The sequence below is a fragment of the Symsagittifera roscoffensis genome, chromosome 4, assembly GCF_963678635.1.
Source record: "Symsagittifera roscoffensis chromosome 4, txSymRosc1.1, whole genome shotgun sequence".
Classification (NCBI taxonomy): domain Eukaryota; kingdom Metazoa; phylum Xenacoelomorpha; order Acoela; family Convolutidae; genus Symsagittifera; species Symsagittifera roscoffensis.
Window position 1 is genome coordinate 18,960,007 of NC_087065.1, and position 24,346 is coordinate 18,984,352.

The 24,346-nt window shown below is 34.8% G+C and overlaps 1 protein-coding gene across 1 annotated transcript in view; it reads right to left on the reverse strand.

Moving 5' to 3' along the window:
- Positions 1-5,284: 5,284 nt before the first annotated feature.
- LOC134844601 (sodium leak channel NALCN-like) overlaps positions 5,285-24,346 on the reverse strand; it is a 135,523-nt gene continuing 116,461 nt past the window's right edge. Inside the window, exons 23-29 of the mRNA XM_063861358.1 lie at positions 17,585-17,733; positions 10,846-11,069; positions 10,380-10,543; positions 9,780-9,923; positions 8,398-8,530; positions 6,384-6,541; positions 5,285-6,004 (exon numbers count right to left, since the gene is read on the reverse strand). Of these exons, the coding sequence (XP_063717428.1) occupies positions 5,762-6,004; positions 6,384-6,541; positions 8,398-8,530; positions 9,780-9,923; positions 10,380-10,543; positions 10,846-11,069; positions 17,585-17,733 (1,215 nt within the window). The 3' untranslated portion in view covers positions 5,285-5,761. The remainder of the gene's footprint in view (positions 6,005-6,383; positions 6,542-8,397; positions 8,531-9,779; positions 9,924-10,379; positions 10,544-10,845; positions 11,070-17,584; positions 17,734-24,346) is intronic.

Genomic DNA, 24,346 nt, shown 5'->3' on the forward strand with positions numbered 1-24,346 from the left:
TAAACGCGAATCTGGTAGCATATAAAAAGAAAAACTTCTTGTCAAAAAAAAGTAAAGAACAAAAAACAAATTTAGTAACAAAACAGTATGAAATTAAATTCATTGAAAATTAGTCTGACATTTTTCAATAAAATAAAGCAAAAAACAAAACAGCCAGTCAGTGATTTTTGATATGAAAAACTGGAAAATTAGTAGAAAAAAATATTTTTAAAATATTGAGAGGGTTTTATTCGAAAGCATTACCAGTTCAATAGTCGCCATTAAAGAGGAATCTATATCGAAATGCTTTAAAAAGTGTCATGTGAAGAAATTAAAAAAAAACCCTTCCATATTTCAAATTCAAGTACAATTCATACTGGTGTGAAATCAATTACCTTCTCCGCAAAAGAGTTATTTGCATATCTCCTTGAAAAAAAATTAGAAATTGTTTCGAAAAAGATGTTTTTCCTAAATGTTTCGCAAAAGGTGTTTTTCACAATTTATCCCAGCTCATAATGATTTGCTAAAAGAACCCGGAAAGTTTTAGCAATTTAGAATCCAGAATATTTCCGAACGACTGATGAACAATTGCATCAGCCAGCTTGTTCAAAAATATGTCTTCCTGTTCTTTGGGCAATTCGGTTTCCGCGCGAAACAAGGCACAAAAGCTGCAATTAAATCGCTCACGGAAGAAGTTAATTGAAAAGAGTCTAATACAGTTACATAGTGCACATTCATAGATTTGAAAAAGCATGTGATACGGTTGTTTTTCCACTTTAATTCGAAAACTATCTGACATGGGCTTCCGAGGACCTGCAAACAGGATTTTAAAATCCTACTTGTCAGTTTGTACGGAGTATATAGAAACTAGATGCCACAAATATTCACAAAGCAAGGCTCAATCTTAAAATCATTGCTTTTCATAGTATTTAAAAAAATTTGTTTGTCGGCGCGAAATACTAGCAAAACTAACAAACTTACAACTTTATGCGGACAAAACAGTCTTTAAAACAAATGAAAAAGCCTACAGCTTACAAAATTACATCAGGAAATCACGTATAAGACCAACAAATGGCTCTGCCAAAACCAACTCACCAAATGGCGACAACCTAAAACTATCAAATTTGAAAAAATTCAAAAAACTGGTAAACATTAAAGACTGTATTTTATTGAATAACAATATAACTGAAAAATTCAACACTTAATACTTGGGAGTTCATAGAGACACAAATTTGAAAATATACGAAAAATTGGATGCGCAAGTACTTGAAATCGCACAACTGGTTCAAATTTATAAAACTAACATTCATCAGGTTTACAAAACGGGTTGTTTCAAGAGCCAACACAGACAAAACAACAATCAGGCCACTTAAAGTTAACAGTGAAGCAATACTAAGAATAGTTTTTTTTGTAAAGAAGGATTAGGTTCGAAAAGAATTCTTCGAGTTATTTTGTTTAAACTTTCTAATAACTGAGTTGTTCTTAAACAAAATTCTGAAATAAATAAGGAAATCTTTTTGAAAGGAACGTGAAAGAAAGATTCTACAATCAACAATAAGTGATACTGTGATACTTATTCTTCAGTTGAAAAGCGCATCACGAAAATAATTTTGAACTTGAAGACACCAAAATCATTAGAGACCTCTTGACATAAAAATTAGGCAAATATTTAATCTAATTTTTCCAATTAGGCAAATTTTTGTCAAAACAACAAAAAAAATCAAAATAATTTTTTAAACTTCTTTCTTCTTTAAATTTGTATCTTGTTTATTAGCGCGATTCCAGATTTCTTTAAAAATCCAATGCGAAGGAATTATATAGTTGAATTGTTACTTTTTTCAAGAATGTTTTTCTTTCCAATTCTATAACTCGATCAGAAAACGTGGATTTTCGAGCAGCTGCATATCTTGCAATGCTAGCATGAAGCTAGAGTTTGTTTTTGTTTTGTTTGAGGCGCTTTGTTCAGTTCTAATAGCGTCGAAAGTGTTTATATTTTTTGTTTGCTTTTGTTTCATATAAAATAATATCAGATTTGATTGGAAACAATTTATAATGATATTATCATGGATACCGCCATTTCCATTGAAACTACTAAGATGAAGGCTGTAACTTTTCGACACCGAGACAACCCTTTTCACATTACGAGGCCAAACTGTGCACTAGATAGGCGCACAATTTTCTGTCGGTATTTTGTGTCTGGATTCCAGGGACAAGCCTTTAAACAAGGAAAAGTTCTGTCGGAACGGTCAAAGAAAATGAAAGAAGAAAAAAAGAACGAAAGGAGTGTCCTTGTTGCGGCTTAGAATTCACAAAATACACAATTTAATCTCGTAAAACGATTTTTTCGAATCCGAATTGCACCAATAGGGCTTAACGTGATAAAAACAAACACTTCACTCCTTATGATACCCTTGAAAACTACGCAGTAGACTATGAAACTCTTTGATGACTTTGAAAGTCCAAAGAAGTTTTTGTTTCTTTAAGCACCGAAAGGAACTAGTACTTGACGCAAAACTACAACATAAAAAATCAAATGATTATAGGATTTAGTTATCAATTTAATTTTTTAATAAAACCTTTTTCTGATCTATCCTAGAAGGTAAATTCCAGATTTGGGCACTAAGAGCCACATCACAGTTTTGTACTGAATACAACACAACAAATCTACAACACAAATGTATGAAAACCAAAAACAAGGGTACGCTTTTTTGAACCAATACCTTTCAAATAAGTATAATTCCAGTTTTGTATTCCAAGCAAAAAGAAATCAAATCTGTTTACAAACAAACAAGTGATAATAACGAAATATAAATTATGCTTAACTGATTATATGCTTTTTACTTTGAGTTTCATAGAAATTTTTCAGCTTCTTGAATTGCTGGAATCGCTTTGGAATTTTTTCTGTTTTGAACCCTGGGAGTCTCATGGGTTTCCAAAGAATGTCCATGAGAAGGGGATTAGAATGGCAACTGAAAATGCATTCCCACGGCAGCCCGGTCGCCGTTACTTCAAGAACATTTAATGGCTGGCCAATTTTTACAATTTCACAACCAAAAGCCTCTATAAATGGCAATTAACGAACTATAAAAATGCCAAACAACACTGAAAACTAAAACCGTATTGAAGACTACGAAGTGTTAATCACGGCCCTTGTTGAATAACCAATTGCCTGAATAGATCTGCTGCTGCTTGGATTACACTACTTTCATACATACGCATAATTGTTTATCTACATAAAATGAAAGAAACAGTTGGTGGTATGTGTGTAGGCATGTATGTGTGCGTGTGTCTATGACCGAACTTCTCCCAGGATAAAAATCGCACGAGCATGCAATTTTACGTGTAAAGACATTCGAATATGAGTAGCGCTATGGGATATTCAGTTTTTTTAGTAAGAATGACTTTCCCTATAGAAGGTCATAAAATAGTGTTACGTGACTTTGACCTAATTTTTGCAGTTTTCTTATTTAGTTGTTTAGAATTGTGCACGTGCACTTTTTTGCTTAACTTACGTTTTCAATAAGATCCTTCAAAACTAGCGAACCATGCAAATTGAACAATAAGCTCTTTTTTCTCAAGCAAGTAGTTGTTTTTGGGTTACATGACAAAAGATCCCTTACCTTAAGATCCCAAACGAGAAGATCCCAGTCAATAAGATACCATTCCAAAAGATCCCTCGTTCTAAAATTGCCCACGACATAAGATACCATAATAAAATTACAAAGAACCTGAGAATTGAAAATATAGCGGTTAATCGATCAAAGCAAAAACAAAGCGTCGGTTAAAATCAAAGAAACGGAAAAATTTTTGCTGCACAAATTTCAAACAAAAATGACCTTGCTAATCACTTGGCCTTCAAAATGAAACTAAAACTTCAAAACAGCTTAGACTACAATTGAACTTTAAAAGGATTTCCAATTAATCAAAGCCAACGTTGCAAAAAATGGCCTGATTTTTCACTGTGCATTATATTACTTCAGCCTCTATTTTCCTATAACCAGTATGTAGTTTTCAATTTTTTGCTTAACATACTAAAATGGGATATCCGTCTAACTTCAAATTAGCAGCTTTTTTTTTCAAGCTACTTTTCTTCGTTGACTGTTCAAAACAGAGCTCATTCCATCTTTTACTCTTTCAAACGTTTCACGCACTCTTCAGTTTTTTTGCTTAACCCATTGTTTATTATCGGAGTTAGTTTTTTTCTCAACAATCAAGCACATTAATTTTTTAAAATTAAATTTAGGACTAGGAATTTGCCTTAAAATTGAGATTTAATTGCTAATGCTAACTGGCATTTCCAATTAGAAAAATAACTGCAAATAGAAATTGAAAATAAGAAGTAAAAACTGAAAGCTAAAAAAATGAAATGCGAGTTTTATGTTTCTGAAACAGTTATGAAAATCACCGACAATTTTTCAAATAAATTTTACTGCCATTTTGCAAAATTTTTCTCGCAACCATGAGCGTTGGTAAATTTTGACTACAAAAAAGTTTTATCTTGGAGTGTTTTTGTCACAGAGAATCAGATTCAACAGTAAACGCCAAGTAAGACGCATTCGCACTACCAGTCAATTTGAAAAAAAATTACAATGCCTCAATTTATAAAGCGGACGCATTTTAATTGGCATACGAAAAAGTTGATTAAAAACATCCGACCCTGCCCAGGTTTGAACCCTCATTTTTTGTTGCGGTTTTCCTTCCCTACCTTTACGCTAAAAATGTATGATACCTTGCAGCTAAAGTGCTATTTGTAATATAATAGTCTGTGCTTATATCCTTAGCATTGGCTGTACTTAATAGCTGGTTATTGATCAAAATGAACACATTTTATCACAACAATATTTTATTTGCGACTTAGGTTGGAAAAAAAGAGAGTTCATACTATCACACAAGCTTTGCTTGTAATAACATGCATAGGTTCGCAAAAACAGCAATTAAGCATTTAACAACACGTTTGCTACCTCAAGTTGAATAATTTCAAGATTAATCATAGCGAGATTCAATTCACAAAAAGTTTTCTGTGCAAGCTCATCAAGTGATGAAGTTTATGGTCTTTGAAGGTTTTTCAGAAGGTAAATCGGTTCGTAAAAATTTAAATTTTCAAGCATTATTTGCACTTCGTTATTAGAGAGCATAGTAAATTGCTTTCCTTTTGCCAAATAAATTTGAACTTCAAAAACATTAAAAAATAAACCACAAAAAAAACAGCAAAGTTTGAATCACTAAGGTTTTTTCCTGAAAAACAAAAAATTCAACATGACCAATATACGATGTCAGGGACACTTAATGAACATCCACTTTGCGTAGATGCGAAATGATTCCCGTGGTGACCTTGTTTTTACAAACTTGTGAATCTGATTAGGTCATCGTAATGCATGCCGCAGAATTCAAAAACAGGTAAAACAATATTATATTTCTCATAGCCATAGTGCTCATTACACCTATGTAGTACTACGCAAGCGAGCAAATATTCTAGTTATGAACTGCACGATATCAATATTGAGTTTTCATTGACTGGAAAGCAGTGAGTTGCAATCATTATCTCATATTGCACATTTAATAATTTCTATTGCACATTTTAAATTAGGTTTGTTTTATTGCACATAAGTCTCAGATAAATTATTTGCGAATTTACTATTTTCGACAGTGCTTTTTTAAATTAAATTACAGCTTATCAAATATTTTACACGAGCATGATCTAATCTAATTTCAGCAAACTTCGAAGAATTTTTACAAACTATTAAATTTTAATGCAATAAAAAACGAAATGATAGATGATATCTCAGTCCTCATCATCCGAATCATCACTATCTTCACTGTCTACGGATGCATTAATTGAGTTTTGTAGAATTGCAGCATTCCACCAGCTCTGCACTTTGGCGCCCGATCCAGCACAAGTGTCTGCTTTCCATGAGTCAATGTAGACAAGTGAGGCGTTCGATTCACTTTCACTGCTCACGTTTTTCTTAAGACAGAGTCCTTTCTTGTACTTTTTCGAACCATCTGACGCAGTTAGGAACTGACCCTAAAATAACACTTGATAGTTCACTTTGACTTCCCAATAATTTTACGCTTTGAAATCGCACTGAAATTATATCATGAAAATCAACCCATTCAGAGAAAAGAACTACGTCAAAGAACTACGTCAATCGCCAATATTTAAGTATGTATAGAGAATGAAACTGTTTGTTGTTTTCTGATCAACTTTCTTGCTCGAAACCTAGCCACTACTTTTCTTGATCACTCGTTGAGTGAGAAGAAACAGTGGAATTACTTCTTAAGGGATTTTCATTACTCCAAAAAAGATAATATGTGATTTAGTGAGGCATCAATCTAAATACCTGCAAAACCTGTAGCCGTGTTAAAATCATAAGTATCTTAGAAAAGTATTCAAGGCTGCCTACCATCTTTTCCGTGGTTCCATCATCTGCAGCATTGTTGGAAGATCCACCGGCCCCTCCCCCAATTGAGCCCTGTTTGTGCACATTGGTCTCATTTGGGTTCCACTTCTGAATGACTTCCTCCTCTATTTGGTGCCTCAGTTGAGATATAAATGTCTCCCCTTTTGGAAACAAAGGAAACCTTTTTTTCGGAGGCAGGTAGCTCAGTCAACTCGAAAAAAAATAGCCAACAGACAGTTGGGAAGAATCAATGGGCGTAAGGAAACAAAACTATAAGTTCTCATTTTTGCCAGACAATTTAGGTTTTGTATTTGGGAAGCGCATCTTTTAGCAAATGAACTTGAATTGAACTCAAGAATTGCATATATACAAAAGTGCATTCGTAAATGCGTTGGCATGTATGAATGCACTTCTGCAGTTTTTCAATGCACTTCTGCGCATTTTCGGACTGTTTGCTGAAAAAAAAACAAGCGAAAAATCAGCAAGCCTTAGAATAAGAGTATTCTCTTAACAAGTCATCATTAGATAACTTAATCACATTACTTCAACACTTATTTTGGTTACAATACAAATTTTAGACACAGAGGCGAAGTTGCGCTTCGCAAACACTTGCGAGAAAACGACTGAAAAGCAGCTCTATCAAGTGACATGAGAAATAAAAAGTAGAAATAAGCCTCGAAGTTGCAAGAACTCGAGGCTTAGCAAAAACTCCAATTAGCAAAAAACTGCGATCTAGCAAACTTGAGTCTCACACACTAACCATTCAGCCACGGATGCTTAAAATCCCCAAAAACTAGCCGCCAATAAAGCAGCTACATATGCTAGTAAATTGCCAATTCGATGCAGCAAAAATAGCACAAAAACAAATTTTGCAAGTAATAATTTCGAATATAACAAGCTGAAGGCATCCACACAAATTTTACATGTAATAAATCGCAAATCATAAAACCACATTATGTACAAATTATGTATTTCAAAAAATTTCAGAGATATATTGAGTTGGAAAACTTCTGAAATCGAGATTTTATTACTGTTATGTTTGAAATAAATAGCTTTTTTCGGTTCACTCCATGAATTAAAAAAAGCATCAACTGTGTTAACTTATTCGAAAGTCAATGCACATGTTATCAAAATGCCTCAATTTATAGAGCAGTCTAGGGAGCAGTTATAAAATACAAAAATTAAATGTAATGAAAAAAAAATGATTTTTTTTTTAAATTTGGTATTTTTTGTGAAAATCATCCCCCCACACGCCATATTAAGTACAAAAGTGATAAATTTCGATACTAGTAACAGATCAATTATGGCTAATAAGCTTCCTTCAACCAATTTGGAACAATTTCTATGACGGATTAAATCTCCGCTTACGCGTAAATTGCGCGAAATATATCGCGCGTTAATTGTCCCAAATTTTGGCAATTTTAAACCCCAAAACTTTACGGAAAATGATCACAAGTAAAATATCTTTCCAAATTTAAGCTCAGGACAACAATACTTTCTGAATGATATAAAAAAATCCCGTCAACAATAGCTAGTTAAAAAGTCGAAATTTATCTGAAGACAAAAAAACCACCCAGAGCACAAATAATCCGTTACTTTAGTTACGAAAGTCGGAACAATAATAGTCTGTGTTAAAATCCTTAGCATGGGCTGTTCTTAAGAGCTGGTTATTGATCAAAATGAACACATTTAATCGCAACAGCACTTGCGTCGCAACAGGTCGCGACTTAGGTTGAAAAAAAAAAGATAATTCATACTATAACACAAGCATTGCTTGTGTAAATAAATGAACTTTTTTATTGAAAACTTTCATTTGCTAAGGCTAGGAAAAACAGAAGGTTCGTAATATTACACTAAGCTGATCGCAGTGTAAACATAACCTATATAAGTAAGTGTCTTCACTATGTTCATTAACACTAAAAAATATTATGAAACCAACCCAGTCCAATTTATTAGAACACCGCCACAAAAACGGTGCGATCCATACCCGACCCCTAATAAAATTTTCGATGTTCACCTGTGGTCTGTCGCCGGACGTTTCTGGCCTTGACTATTTTGTTGAACCAGTTGATGATGGTCTGCTTGGCCACCTCCTCCTCGATGCTGAACTCCAGCTCCTCCCGCTCCAGTAACTCCTCCAGTTGCAGAACCTTCACATCAACATAATACTCTGTGAAAATTAAGCAAAAAAAAAGCTGAAGCTCCAAAAATGTTCCAAATGTCTGCAATGGATTTTGCGTCCTTTTCTTTGTAATCTAATTCGAGATAAGAAAACAAAATTTGGACCATTGCAATATCCATTGCAAAAACTTCATCATAGTTATTATCGAACTACGAATTAGAATTAGGGATGAACGTTGTTGTACGCATAATGCAGATTTTGATTTCGAGCTTCAAATTTTGTTTGCGTGTGAAAAATAGAACATAGCTATAGAACTGACAGTTGGAAAAGAGTAATGAACGAGCAAGGAGCCTGAAAAAAAACTTTTAAATTTCTCAGAAAAAAAAACAAATGGACTTAAAGCTATTTGAATTTGTAGAACAATTTATGATGGACACTTTTTTTTTGTTAAATTAATCCAATTTGAGAAAAGGGTAAAACTTTTATTTCGATGAAAAATCTGATAATTAATTTCCATTTTCAAAATTAGAAGTCGATCAGGTTTTTCATGACCTTTACAATTTTACTGTTCGATAGTTGAGTTTGCCTTCCTTTTAACAATAGAAACGCAAGTCAAACCGCGAAAAATCAAAACTGAGTGTGAACAAACTTTAAGACTTTTTCTTGAAAAAAATTCAGCAAGACCTATATAAGAGTCTTCACTACGTTCATTACTTTTAATAACAAAGAAATGAGCACAAGTGCAATCAAACTCTCACAAATATCACCGATTCACAGCCAAGATGGCGAAGCAGACAAAAATTATGTTTTAATTTCTGAAGCTGTTTTTTAATTCAATCGAGACTTGCAGTATCGTATTTGCAACACTGTGTTCCACTATTACTTAAAGGACAGTCTTCAACTAAAGATGAAAAGTTAATCCAAGCTATGCTATATCAACTTTGACAAATACCCGGAAATTTAAATATTTTTCACATTTTGTCTTAACTAAGCCAATTCGCCGCAAATCTGCTTGAATTTAATTATTTTAAAGCATATAATATTTAAAATATGTTACGGTTGAAACCAAATTCTTGACAATATTGATCATTAACGCCTATTTCACGTTAATATTTTTGAAACAGTATTTTACACGCAGTAATCAATAAAAGAAAGTATCTTGACAAAATGAGCAGTTTTTGGGTTGATTAACTTCGTCCGGTTCGTTCACCAAAAAAAGCTACTACCAGCTACAATAATTTGGCATAAATATAGTTCAAGGCCGAGTATACTCTAACCTTTCTAATGTCGACTGATCTGTAAGCGAGCATTGAGAGTATTTCGTGGAAGGAGACCTCTGCCCCGTTGTGCGTCTTCTCCGCCTCACAACACATGTGTTTAAACAGCAGCTTGTCATTCACCATATCCACTTGCAGACGACCCTACAACCCCACAATGCACAATTATGACCAAGTGACAGTTGGACAAGTGTCGATCAACGAAAGTACTTCACGCTTCAAACTTCCAATTTCTCAAACTCCAAGCTTCATAGATCAAATTGGCAGAAAAAATCGTACGATTAAGTTCATTCATACATAAAACACACACCTCCATGTACGAAAACCATTTACTTGATAACTTAAAACCTAAATATGACTTTATGGCAACTACACAAAATAATACGAAAGGTGATTGAATTTCAAGAAGCTACCTTGATTACACAAAATTCTGATAACACTAATTTCATTTTCAAAATTTTCAAATATGTAAAATAGGACAGTCATTGAAAAAAAGCGACCTTAATTAAGCAAATGAACTTCATTTTGCTGATTGGCACTTGAAAATTCACTTTTACTTAATTTCATCTTATATCAATTTCCAATTAAGCGACTACGAACGGTGAGGTGTCTGAGAAGGAAGCGGACTTGTATTGTGGTGATGTATCCCTTCCTCTCCCGGTCTACTATCTTCCACTTCTCCTGGAACATCTTGATGTCGTTGTAGCTCAACAGCGCATCTGCGTCATTCGAGTAGAACAAAGAAAAGTTCTCCACGATGATAGCTGAAAGTCAGTTGTAAAACTCACTGTTGAAAATTACCCTTTACTGAACCACGAAAACCTCATGCATTGGATATTCAACAACCTTGCATGTGTAAAGAAACCAGATAGCAAACTGGTAATGAAAGTTATCAATCGGATAATAAATATTTTCAAAGCCGATAATTTTTATGTTGAAATAAATTCAAGAACTCGGAGCACAGTTTTAAAACACCAACTTTTTTATAACAGTTACGTTTTTTATCTAATTATAATGACGCAACCCCCCCCCCCCCCCTCCCAATAAATGAAAATATTGAACTAACCGACGAGCAAGTTCAGCACAATGTAAGCGAGAATGACATAGAAAGAACAGAAGAATATGATGGATGCAGTGAAGCTGCCACAGTCCGAGTCCCAGTAGTCGGGTGCCTCCGTGCACATGGGGGGACTGAGCATACAGTCGTGCATGATCTTGTTCCAGTCCTCCCCCGTCACTATCCGGAACAGAACTGTCATGGCGTGGCCAGCATTGTGGAAGTTGGCTCGCCTGAAAACAAACAAACTTGCGTGCGTACAGAATCACTGATCCAAAATTGCTATGAAATACTGGAAACATAGGAAACTTCGAACGCGTTGTACTCAGATTGGCTTATGACTAGACAAAAAGTGAACAGAACAAAACTTGCTCAGAATTTCACCAGAATTCCTATGATGCAAATTAATTCGCAAAATTCGGAACCAAACCTCAAAAATGGGTCATTTTGGCTTTTCTGAAGTAATCAAAAACAACCCTAAGACTACCGAGTTAATTGAGAAAAATAAATTAAATCAAAAGAAGCGGCTTAGACAGTCCAACAAATTTCTTGCAAGGTAAAATCTCCGAATTTTAGGGCAAAACGTGTAGATTTGTGTTTTATTGGCTATCTTATACAGATTTTTGGAAATTTTACTTTTCTTCAGCTTTGTTGGGCAGTGTGAGAGGCTTTTTTGGCATAAATTTTTTCATCAATTAAATCCCCAAATCTAAGGTTATTTTTGATAAACCAAGAAAAGCCAAAATGACCCATTTTTGAGGTAAAATTTTGGTTCCGAATTTCGCAATATAAATTGCATCATGATAACTCTGGTGAAATTCTAAGCAACTTTTGGTTTGTTAAATTTTTGTCTAATCACAAGCCAATTTGCGAAAAACGCGTTCAATATTTCCAATGTTGATCGTTTTGTCCGGATAATTTATATCAGCACTGTAGTTCTTAAATTGAGTAAAAATATACTAGAATAGCTTCATAGGCTGCTTTCCAATCAATTTATAAACGTGTATAAAACGTATATCCGCACAAATTGAAAATGAATTATACCTAAGTTATATGCAGCAATCATTTAAGGTTGTTGTTCCGACTTTCGTCACGAAAGTAACGGTATATTTGTTCTCTAGGTAGTTTTTTTTCTTCAGACAAAATTCGACTTTTTAACTAGCCATTTTGACGGAGTTTTTTTACATCCTTCGAAAAGTATTGCTGTCCTGAGCTAAAATTAGAGAAAAAAAATTACCTGCGAGTATTTTTCGTAAAGTAATGAGGGTTTAAAGAAAGCCATTTTTGCCAATTTGGGACAATTAACTCGTGATATTTTTCGCGCTAATAACGTGTCAGCGGAGATTTAATCCATCTTAGAAATTGATCTAAATTGTTTGAAGGAAGATGATTTGCCATAATTGATATGTTACAACGAGCGAAATTTATCAGTTTGTATTTTATATGGCGAGTGGGGGATGATTTCCACAAAAAAAATCATGTATTTTTTTAAATTTAACTTTTTCATGTTATTACTGCTCCATAGACTTTAAAAGACAGTCAGAACTTCGCCCTGATACGAGAAGTCTTGTTTAGCATTTAAACTCAAAATTTTTTTTGTTAGAACGCCACAGACTGAACTGACAACAACTCTTACTGGTGCACCTGCAAGACCCCGTGTAGCAACCAACCAACCCTTTAGCACTCAATGAAAAATAGCCGACAGACAGTGGAAAAAATTAAATAAACGCAAGTAAACAGAAAAAAAAACTGCCTTAATTTTTAGAAGTTTCAAAACTCAAACAAAAAAATAAATTGCCTCAAAGTATTTATTATTTACATTTTTTTGATAAAATTAGCCAAATTTCAGAAAACTAGATCAGTGAGTAATTTTTTCGTTGCACTGGAAGTCTGATACTTGAAGTCCACTTTCGATCACGTTTATTCATCAATATCGAAGGAAATAAACTGAATTTGAAAAAAACTCACAGGGCAAAAAAAAATTGAGCCTGAACAAAATTTCACTTTCCTGAAAAAAAAACCAAAAAAAATCATCAAAATATATGAAAGAGTCTTCACGATATTTACCGCCTCTTATAAAAACCGGTTCCGTCCTATTCAAATGGCCAATTACCGTTTTACGGCCAATTACCGTTGCATTTGAAATATACCTAATTTAAGTGCAGCGATCACTTTATGTTGTTGTTCCGACTTTCGTAACGAAAGTATTTTTGTGCTCGGGTGGTTTTTTTCTTTAGACAAAATTTGTCTTTTGAACTAACCATTTTGACGGAGTTTTTTACATCATTCGAAAGTTAATGTAGTCCTGAGCTAAAATTAGAAAAAAAATTTACCTGTGATCATTTTTCGTAAAGTTATGGGGGTTTAACGAAAGCCATTTTCGCCAATTTGGGACAATTAACTCGTGATATACTTCGCGCTATTAACGCGTCAGCGGAGCTTTAATCCGTCTTAGAAATTGTTCCTAATTGGTCGAAGGAAGATGATTTGCCATAACTGATATGTTACAACGAGTGCAATTCATCATTTTGTACTTTATATGGCGAATGGGGAGATGATGTCCACAAAAAAATCTCAAATTTAAAAAAAGTTATTTTTTTTATATTTATTTTTTTCATGTTATTACTGCTCCATAGACCTTAAAAGACAATCGGAACATTCAGAATTTCAACCTGGTACGAGAAGTCTTGTTTAGCATTTAAACTCAAAAAAGTTTTTGTTAGAACGCCACAGACTGAACTGACAACAACTCTTACTGGGGCACCTGCAAGACCCCGTGTAGCAACCAACCCTTTGGCACTCAATGAAAAATAGCCGACAGACAGTGAAAAAAATTAAATAAACGCAAGTAAACAGAAAAAAAACTGCCACGAAAAGCTCATGCATTGGATATTCAACAACCTTGCATGTGTAAAGAAACCAGATAGCAAATTGGTAATGAAAGTTTTCAATCGGATAATAAATATGTTCAAAGCCGATAATTTTTATATTGAAATAAATTCAAGAATTCGGAGCACAGTTTTTAAAACACCAACTTTTTTTTATAACAGTTACGTTTTTTATCTAATTATAATGACGCAACCCCCCCCCCCCCCCCCCAATAAATGAAAATATTGAACTAACCGACGAGCAAGTTCAGCACAAAGTAAGCGAGAATGACATAGAAAGAACAGAAGAATATGATGGATGCAGTGAAGCTGCCACAGTCCGAGTCCCAGTAGTCGGGTGCCTCCGTGCACATGGGGGGACTGAGCATACAGTCGTGCATCAGCTTGTTCCAGTCCTCCCCCGTCACTATCCGGAACAGAACTGTCATGGCGTGGCCAGCATTGTGGAAGTTGGCTCGCCTGAAAACAAACAAACTTGCGTGCGTACAGAATCACTGATCCAAAATTGCTATGAAATACTGGAAACATAGGAAACTTCGAACTCGTTGTTCTCAGATTGGCTTATGACTAGACAAAAAGTGAACAGAACAAAACTTGTTGTGGGGTGGTTTTTTTCACAAAACTCTCGAGGTGGTTTTTTTCTTCAGACAAAATTCGACTTTTTACATCATTCGAAAAGTATTGCTGTCTTGAGCTAAAATTAGAAAAAAGAATTTACCTGCGAGTATTTTTCGTAAAGTAATGGGGGTTTGAAGAAAGCCATTTTTGCCAATTTGGGACAATTAACTCGTGATATTTTTCGCGCTAATAACGTGTAAGCGGAGATTTAATCCGTCTTAGAAATTGTTTGAAGGAAGATGATTCGCCATAATTGATATGTTACAACGAGCGAAATTTATCAGTTTGTATGTTATATGGCGAGTGGGGGATGATTTCCACAAAAAAAATCATGTATTTTTTTATATTTAACTTTTCCATGTTATTACTGCTCCATAGACCTTAAAAGACAGTCAGAACATTCAGAACTTCGCCCTGATACGAGAAATCTTGTTTAGCATTTAAACTCAAAAAAAATTTTGTTAGAACGCCACAGACTGAACTGACAACAACTCTTACTGGTGCACCTGCAAGACCCCATGTAGCAACCAACCAACCCTTTGGAACTCAATGAAAAATAGCCGACAGACAGTGGAAAAATTTAAATAAACGCAAGTAAAAAGAAAAAAAACTGCCTTGTTTTTTAGAAGTTTCAAAATTCAAACAAAAAAATAAATTGCCTCAAAGTATTTATTATTTACATTCTTTTGATAAAATTAGCCAAATTTCAGAAAACTAGATCAGTGAGTAATTTTTTCGTTGCACTGGAAGTCTGATACTTGAAGTCCACTTTCGATCACGTTTATTCATCAATATTGAAGGAAAAACTGAATTTGAAAAAACTCACAGGGCAAAAAAAAATAGAGCCTGAACAAAATTTCACTTTCCTGAAAAAAAAACCAAAAAAAAATCAAAATATATGAAAGAGTCTTCACGATATTTACCGCCTCTTATAAAAACCGGTTCCATCCTATTCAAATGGCCAATTACCGTTTTACGGCCAATTACCGTTGCATTTGAAATATACCTAATTTAAGTGCAGCGATGACTTTATGTTGTTGTTCCGACTTTCGTAACGAAAGTATTTTTGTGCTCGGGTGGTTTTTTTCTTTAGACAAATTTTGTCTTTTGAACTAGCCATTTTGACGGAGTTTTTTTTGCATCATTCGAAAAGTAATGTTGTCCTGAGCTAAAATAAGAAAAGAATTTACCTGTGATCATTTTTCGTAAAGTTATGGGGGTTTAAAGAAAGCCATTTTTCCCAACTTGGGACAATTAACTCATGATATACTTCGCGCTATTAACGCGTCAGTGGAGCTTTAATCCGTCTTAGAAATTGTTCCTAATTGGTTGAAGGAAGATGATTTGCCATAACTGATATGTTACAACAAGTGCAATTCATCATTTTGTACTTTATATGGCGAGTGGGGGGATGATGTCCACAAAAAAATCTCAAATTTATAAAAAATCATGTTATTTTTTTATAATTAACTTTTTCATGTTATTACTGCTCCATAGACCTTAAATGACAGTCGGAACATTCAGAACTTCAACCTGGTACGAGCAGTCTTGTTTAGCGTTTACACTCAAAAAAAATTTTGCTACAACGCCACAGACTGAAAGGTTCCATCCTATTCAAATGGCCAATTACCGTTTTACGGCAAATTACCGTTGAAGTTGAAATATACCTAATTTAAGTGCAGCGATCACTTTATGTTGTTGTTCCGACTTTCGTAACGAAAGTTTATTTGTGCTCGGGTTTTTTTTTTCTTCAGACAAAATTTGTCTTTTGAACTAGCCATTTTGACGGAGTTTTTTTCATCATTCGAAAGATATTGTTGTCCTGGGCTAAAATTAGAAAAAAGAATTTACCTGGAATCATTTTTCGTTAAGTTTTGGGGGTTTGAAGAAAGTCATTTTTGCCAATTTGGGACAATTAACTCGTGATATACTTCGCGCTATAAACGCGTCAGCCGAGCTTTAATCCGTCTTAGAAATTGTTCTAAATTGTTTGAAGGAAAATGATTTGCCATAACTGATATGTTACGAGTGAAATTCATCATTTTGTACTTTATATGGCGAGTGGGGGGATGATGTCCACAAAAAAATCTCAAATTAAAAAAAAAACATGTTAATTTTTTATATTTATTTTTTTCATGTTATTACTGCTCCATAGACCTTAAAAGACAGTCGGAACATTCAGAACTTCAACCTGGTACGAGCAGTCTTGTTTAGCGTTTATACTCAAAATTTTTTTTGCTAGAACGCCACAGACTGAACTGACAACAACTCTTACTGGTGCACCTGAAAGACCCCGTGTAGCAACCAACCAACCTTTTGGCACTCAATGAAAAATTGCCGACAGTGGAAAATAGTATTTAAACGCAAGTAAACAGAAAAAAAAACTGCCTTGTTTTTCTAGAAGTTCGAAACTCCAAGAAAAAAATAGATTGCCTCAAAGCTCTTTAAATTTCTAGAATAATTTACGATTTACATTCTTTGATAAAACTAAACCAATTTAAGAAAACTGGATCAGTGAGTTATTTTTTCGTTGCGCTGGAAGTCTGATACTTTCGATGACGTTTATTCATCAATATCGAAAACTAGAAGTCGATCACGTTTTTCGTGGCCTTTAAGCTTTTGCTGTTAGATGATGGAGTTTAAAGAAAAAAATTCAAATTGCAAAAAAAAAATGAGCCTGAACAAATTTTCACTTTCCTGAGAAAAAAAACAAAAAATCATCAAAATCTATGTAAGAGTCTTCACTATTATTATCGCCTCTTATCGCCCGGTTCCATCCTATTCAAATGGCCAATTACCGTTTCCGTAGAATTGTATATTTCAATGTATAAATTAAGTCTTTCCTTGAATCGCATAATAAACTTCGTATAATTTGTCGTATATCGTATCAAGAGTACAAAACACTGTTTCCAATGTATTTTAAATTAACGGCAATTGTTGAGAATTGCTTCCAAGTGGAATGTAAAAGATGTTGAATATCTGTTTTACATGGAGCTTACGACAACAATATAAAATACCAATTTTTCAACAAAAAATGCTACAACATTAGATAGCTTGGATCTCTTTAACTATCCCCACCTTTGCAAAGATTCGCTACTAGGTAAAAAATTCATGTAAGTTTAACCGTTAAATCAGCCCTTTATATGGGGACTCGTTATTAAGATTCGTTACTAGGTATCATAAGGGGAAGTAGTTCATAAGGGGAGATCAGAAAGTGTTAACTGTAAATTCAATGCCCCCACCTGTGCAAATTCTCTCCATATTTGACAGTTCCGAACAGGATGACTCCCGAGAGAGCGTAGCAGAGGATGAGGACGAAGAGAGAGAGGATGATGAAGAAGCTCTTGTACACTGACACCAGCACAGTCAGCAGCAACATCTTCAGGGTCGCCTGCAAACATAACACCACACTCAATTCACTGCCCAGTTTAGTCAACACACTTCGTATTTGAGAGTCATATCCGATTTTATGTTACCAAAAAAAACTGAAAAAAAAAATAATTGTGGTTTCTGCGATTCGCAGAGGCTCTATGAAAGGCTGTCCAGCCTGTCTAAGCAAAGACCGTTTCTCTTATTTCCCCACTTTCCAGACAGTCATTTTGTTGAGCAAGATTATTTTGCGAGTCAAGCCCCGTTTCTTTGTGTCTAGAACTTTCAAGCGGTACTAATATTGCAGCCGTAATCAGTCAGGCTGCGGTAGACCTGAAGCTAGAGGTATTCCTCAAGCAAGTGAGAGCTCGTCCTCATACACTATCATTGCCATTAGTGATTTGACGAATAACGAAAATTTCGTATAACGTATAATCTAGCTATCGTATAAGAGTATAATTTAGCTTTCTTATAAAAACATATAATGCTATAATTCGAATTTCGTATCATTATTCAATAATCACAAAATTTTTCAAGGGTTTCTGACTGTAAACAATTTTACGATCAGAGCATCTCAAATTAGAAGGCTAAAATGATCTTTCAACTGCCTATGAACTCACTGGGACAACAATAACTTGAAAAATGACGTTATCTCCGGTGTTCTGTTTTCGCCAAAACGGAATTGAAACAATTTCAAACTGCTGAAAAATTGGAATGACTTTTGAAAGGGTCGGTTTACCTGCTTGAAGAGTATCAGTAGCTTCCTGAAAAAACTGTGGAATTTCGGCTTATTTCGTTAGTAGACAAAGTTCGATTCCTATAAAAGTAAGCTCCGTGTTTCCAATTTCCGTTAATGCATTGTTTATCGGGTCTCGTTTGTTTTAGGAAAAGCTTTTTCCAGTTAGTACTTAGAGTTTGTAGATTTGCTGTGCAATTTTGTGGCATTTTTCAAGTGCGCGTTGCAGTACTGCGTTATCTGATACATTTTTAGCACATCTGGAATAACGTTTTGGAGCAAATGGCACGTGCAACCATTCCAGCTTGACCCCAAGTTGAGGGTTTCCACAAGCAATGCGACATTGAAAGCTGCTTTCATGTTTGCGGCATTGTTAGCTATCACGGATCTTGTTAAGTATCCCCCCCCCCCCTATGGTACCTTGTAACGAAACTCCCCGCCTCCCTATAAAGAAAGAATTGAACAGTTAAGCATATACGAAATTGCTACCTTGTAACGAATCTCCCCCCTATTGCAATGGCGGGGGGGGGGGGGTTGTTAACAAGATCCGCTATCACCATAAAATCTGTTGAGCAGTACTTGTCTATTTCAGCCTTGTTGTTTATATTCACAGCCTAGCTGATAAATAGACGGTAATTTGAATAATTTGTTGTATTCTGCTCGCTTTGGCATGTTTTTATCCTTATCCGAAAAACTGAGAAGCCACAGATACGTTATGAGGATGATTAGGCTAAATAGTTCTGAATAGACAGCATCCAATAAAATAAGAAGGCTTGGCATCATACGCAGATTAAATTTGATATGAAATTCGCTTCTTTATACCTATAGCTACACCGTAAATCCTAATTTCAGCCGACCAGATTATCGCATTCGCATAATTAGTATAAAAAATACTGTATTATAATCATATACTGTATTGTAATCATATTCGTATCGGGGGTGGATCTAAGATTTTCTCGAGTAGGGAGGAAGAGGAGTTTCCGAGCGTTTCCAGAACACTATTAAGATTTTTGAAAAAACGGGTCAAAGCGAGCCGTCAAAAAGCCGTTTTGGCGCACGCTCCTACTGAAAATTAGTATATATTGGCGCCGAATTTGGTATCATTCATCCTATAAAAAAATATATCGTGTACAATACACTGATTGCCATTGCAGGGGATCGAATACAACACGATCTGACGCTCTCGAAGTGAACGACAGACCATTTTGCTAAGTGCCTGTATGTTATACCAGGTAATCATCGCAACATTGATCTTTAAAGGTTAATACTCGCTTAATGGAAAGGCTTTTGCTTTGAAAGCATTTTATGGTGTATTTTGTCATCTGCCATGATCTCACTTGATCTCCGGCTTAAATATCGAAATCGACAAGGTTGACGCTTTCAAAACGAAAAGCTTTACACTGCTGAGCGGCACGATTGCGCTATTTACGCTGTTTTAAGAGTCTAATAAGAGTCACAGGAGAAAATTATTGTAACACATGATCAGCTAATAAATAAGCGAAAAAAAATTAGGAAAATGAAAAAGATATATTTACATTTCACGTTCCTTGATAAGGGAAAATCGGAGAACAAAACATGACACGAAGTAGTAAAAATGAGCTATTAGACTTCGTTATACAACGAACATCAAAAAATTATTCTTCTGTACAGAGAGGCGAAGCTGCACTCTTCAAACACAAGCGAGAAAAAGACGAAAACTAGAGGTCAAAAAGTAAAAAAGGAGCGAAAAGGTGAAGAAGAAAACAAACAAGTTACACAGAGGCAAAACTGCGCTCTGCAAACACAAGCGAGAAAAATGGAAAAAAAGAGCTCTGAATAGGCAAAACTAAGTGAGATAAAGAAAAGATTAAAATCACACCTTGAAAAAAAATTTTGTTGCGATTAGAAGTATCACGTTCTCACGTCTGCATCATGACCGCTTGTACTTTCATATCATTACCCACCAGTAAAGCAGCTACAGTTTCCATCAAATAGTCAATGTTAAGCAGCAAAAAATTGACAAAAAAAATAAAACTCGCCACGATTGTTTGGAAGTAAACTAAAGGCCAGGCTAATGCTGGATCTACCTCCTCTAATAATTTTAATCATATATCGTAATGATACTGAAACGCGTAATTTCCCAAAAATGGACTTACGCTAAGCCCCTAAGCCCTTGTGTTTCTCTGATTAATTCGGGGAAAAACCGCTTATTTAGAGGAGAAAACGACTACTCGCGCTTTCAATTGGAATCTTTCAACCAGGTTTGGTCGGGTAGTTTTCGAAAAAGTCAAATAGGTTCCAACAATTGATTAAATCAAAAATTAACTTTTCATGCATCCATAAACTTTTCTCAAACTTTTCTCTACTAAAGCAAGGGAAAATGGCTTCCCACTCCCTGATTTCTAGAATGAAGATGTACGCACTCTGAATTTTAGATTGAATCCTTAATTTCAGCTTTAGCTGGTAATTCTCGAGAATAGTGACGAAATTACTTAAAAAGAGGTAAAAGTTTAATAAGGAATTTTTCCGAAGTCCATATCAGCTTTTCCACAGAAAAAAAACCCGGTAAAACAGATCACGCAAGGATTATCTAAGCACCATGTTAGTTTTAATGAACTATTAGCCTCAAAATCAGCAGGTTAGTTTTTGAAAAAACAATAACTTTCCAAAAAACTTAAAATTGGAACTTTTTAGGTCTTTTTTTTCAAAACGCAGGGCACAACCGCTTGCGCAGGTAATATGCGTATAACTGATTGTTTTTTGTGGTTAAACCCTTAATCTCCTATTTGTTATGAGATCAAAAATTTTCTTTTCTACCGATTTAAGGGAATAACCGCTTGAGATTCTCATAATTTGTTCTTTTGATTGAATCCATCACCTCAGATTTGTGCAGTTAATATCTGAGAAAATGAAAAAAATTACAACAAAGAGGCAAAAAATACTCCTACTGAGACTTTTGAAATAAGTAGAATGTGAATTAAAATGAACAGAGACAGCAAAATATGCAGGCACAGAAGAACAGCCGATTTTTCCCTTAGTGCCATTTTTTCTTTGAAAATCGGTACGGTAATTTCTGTGAAAAAGGCAAAATTTTTCCGCAGCATCGCACAAAAAAAACGAAAAACAACAAAGCATAAGAAATTCATACTACATATTTTTTCAAGCAGAACCTAACACTAGCCAAAAATAAAGCAGCAACATAAGCCATTATACTTTTTCTGCTTTATTAAGCTTAAACATGATTGAAATAAAACATAAAAAAGTGCCACTAAATAAGCACTCTTATTTGCGACTTGGGTTAGAAAAAAGTACTTCGTAATAATACACTATAAACTACGTTTCGCTTGTGTTAAAAGCAGTAAACGAACTCACGACCTGGATATTAAAATTCACACAAAACAGAATCTGCGCCATGGACACTTAACAATAGTTAACACAGAGACGAAGCTGCGGTTCGCAAACACTTGCGAGGACACAACAAAAAGCAGCTCTGGGTTTTCAAAAGTTCAATAAAAAATCATAATCTTCGAATTAGTAAAACGTTTCGGACTCGAACCTACAACCTACTGCGACCTAGAAATTATTAGTCTCACACACTAACCACTCAGCCACGGACGCTTATTCCATCTCAAACACTAGCCAAAAATAAAGCCCAGAACAGGTGCTATGAAAATTGCAAAGCTACAGATCGTGATTATAGCAAAAATGCATACAAGTGAACACTTTTATTCGAGAGTTAGGTTAGAAAAGGAGGTTCGTACTAAAAACCTAACTGCTCGCTAGCATAAGCACTAGGAGACCAGCTAAAGCTGGAGGTGCCGGTTTGGTAAAATTTTCTTGCCGGAATGGAATAATTCGTTTGAGCAGGGGATCTGTTCTTTCGATAGAAACCTGAACCTCAGATTTGTCAGGGTAGTTTTCGAGAAAAAAAATTCCAAAAAACAATCAAGTGTTAAAATGTGTGCGTTTCCAAAAGCCAGACTCTTGTTCTACCAAAATTAGGGCGTAGCACAACATTTTAATTGCACCCTTAAACTCAGATTTACTTTTTATTCTAGAAAAAAAAATAATACAAAAAATGCCCCCATTGGTCCAAAAATAACCCACTGAAAAATCGAAAGTAGTAGAACATCCGGTGAAGTAATATCTAGGCACTCAAGAGATTAACCGGTGTCTTCTCCATTGGTATCACATTTTTGATAAACTAACCCGATTTTGATTAACTAACCTTATTAACTAACCCGCAGAAATTAATCCGTTACCGAAAAACCAGAGTGCTACCAAATAATGAGCACCTTTATTTGCAAATTAGGTGGGGGGAATGGATCACGTAATATGACACTACGCTACGCAGGGGTTATTATCCATATAAAATCCTAAAAGTGTTGACGTCTAATTTGCTCAAAATACCACTTGAACTTTGCGCGACTAAGTGAGATGCTCAGTTTGATGCCGTTTATTTTCAGCTAAAAAGGGTCCAAACTCCGCAAAAAAATTGCGCCATAATTTCAAATAAAACATAATGAAAACATGGATTGCTCGAAATTCCGGCAGAAGTAAAATAAACATCGCACTCAAACAAACAAGTTTTGAGAAAAATGTATTGTCGGAAAATCAGCAGGCTTTTTCAAAAAACTTTTTTCAAATAAGAAGCGGCAATTTTATTCAGTACAATCTCGCAAGTTTTTAATTCTAGACAAAAAATTATATAATTATGCAATTTGTCCGATACTTCACCAACCTTAAACTTTTTTTCGCTTAATTCGATATAATTAGGTTAAAAAATACTCTTTTTTTCATAGCATCTTCCGCAAACTGAGGCAGAGAGACCAATCAATGGGACAAAAACTTGGGTCTAATTTTCGCAAATAACAAATTAGTTTTGGAGAAACTCTATCTTCGTCGTTCTTTCTCAATTAACCGAACCTGAGAAACCCGCGCTTTAAACACAGCTATAGCAAAATTATACATTTAAATATTAGTTTCCAATTTCGTCCGCCATAAATTACGGTCGCCCTCTACCAGAAGTATCACCTATGAGCAAAGGCTTCATGAACTCGCTACTTTTAATACAGATGCGAAGCTGCTCTTCGCAAACACTTGCGAGAACACGACAAAATAGCAGCTCTATAAAGTGAAATAAAAAGTATTAAGAAGTCTGGAATTAGTTTTAAAAATTCTAACCGACGGATTCGAACCTCTTACCTAGAGATTAGAAATATCACTCCCTAACCTCTCAGCCGGGCACATTTAACAATCGGCAAACACTAGCCAAGAAAGCAAGAAACACATGCTTCTGATTATAGCAACAGTGTCACCAAATGAGCACTTTTATTTGCGAGTTAAGTTGGAAAAGAAGAAGGTTCATACTAAAACACTACGCTCGCAAGTGTAATAAATCAAAACATCAACACAGAGACGAAGTTGAACTTCGCATACACAAGCAAAAACATGACCGATAACATTACGACACTTTAGCAGTAACAGTCAATTTGAAAAAGAAAAAAATTACCAAATTTACATGTCTCAATTTATAGAGCGGACTCATTTTAGCTAGTAAACGAAAAATTTATCGGAGTTAGTTTTTTTCTCAACAATCAAGCAAAAAAATTTTTAAAAAAAAATAAGCGATGAAATCATTCAAAATTATTTAATGGTTTAAGTTTTTCCAAGCAAGCTATTCAAGCTACGAAAGTTAGAAAAATTTTTAATTATATCATAGACTGATGAACTGCTTCAGAAAAAATTAAATTTTTTTAAGCAAGCTTTTCAAGTTATTTGATTGAGCAAATCGGTTGGTAAAAAAAAGTTTTTCCATTGATGTCATTCAGGCGGTGAAGTAATTCAAAGTTACTAGCGTGTAACGCACATCCGGTGCTTCGAATTTTCAACAACTCAAAAACTATTCTTTGAGTGTACT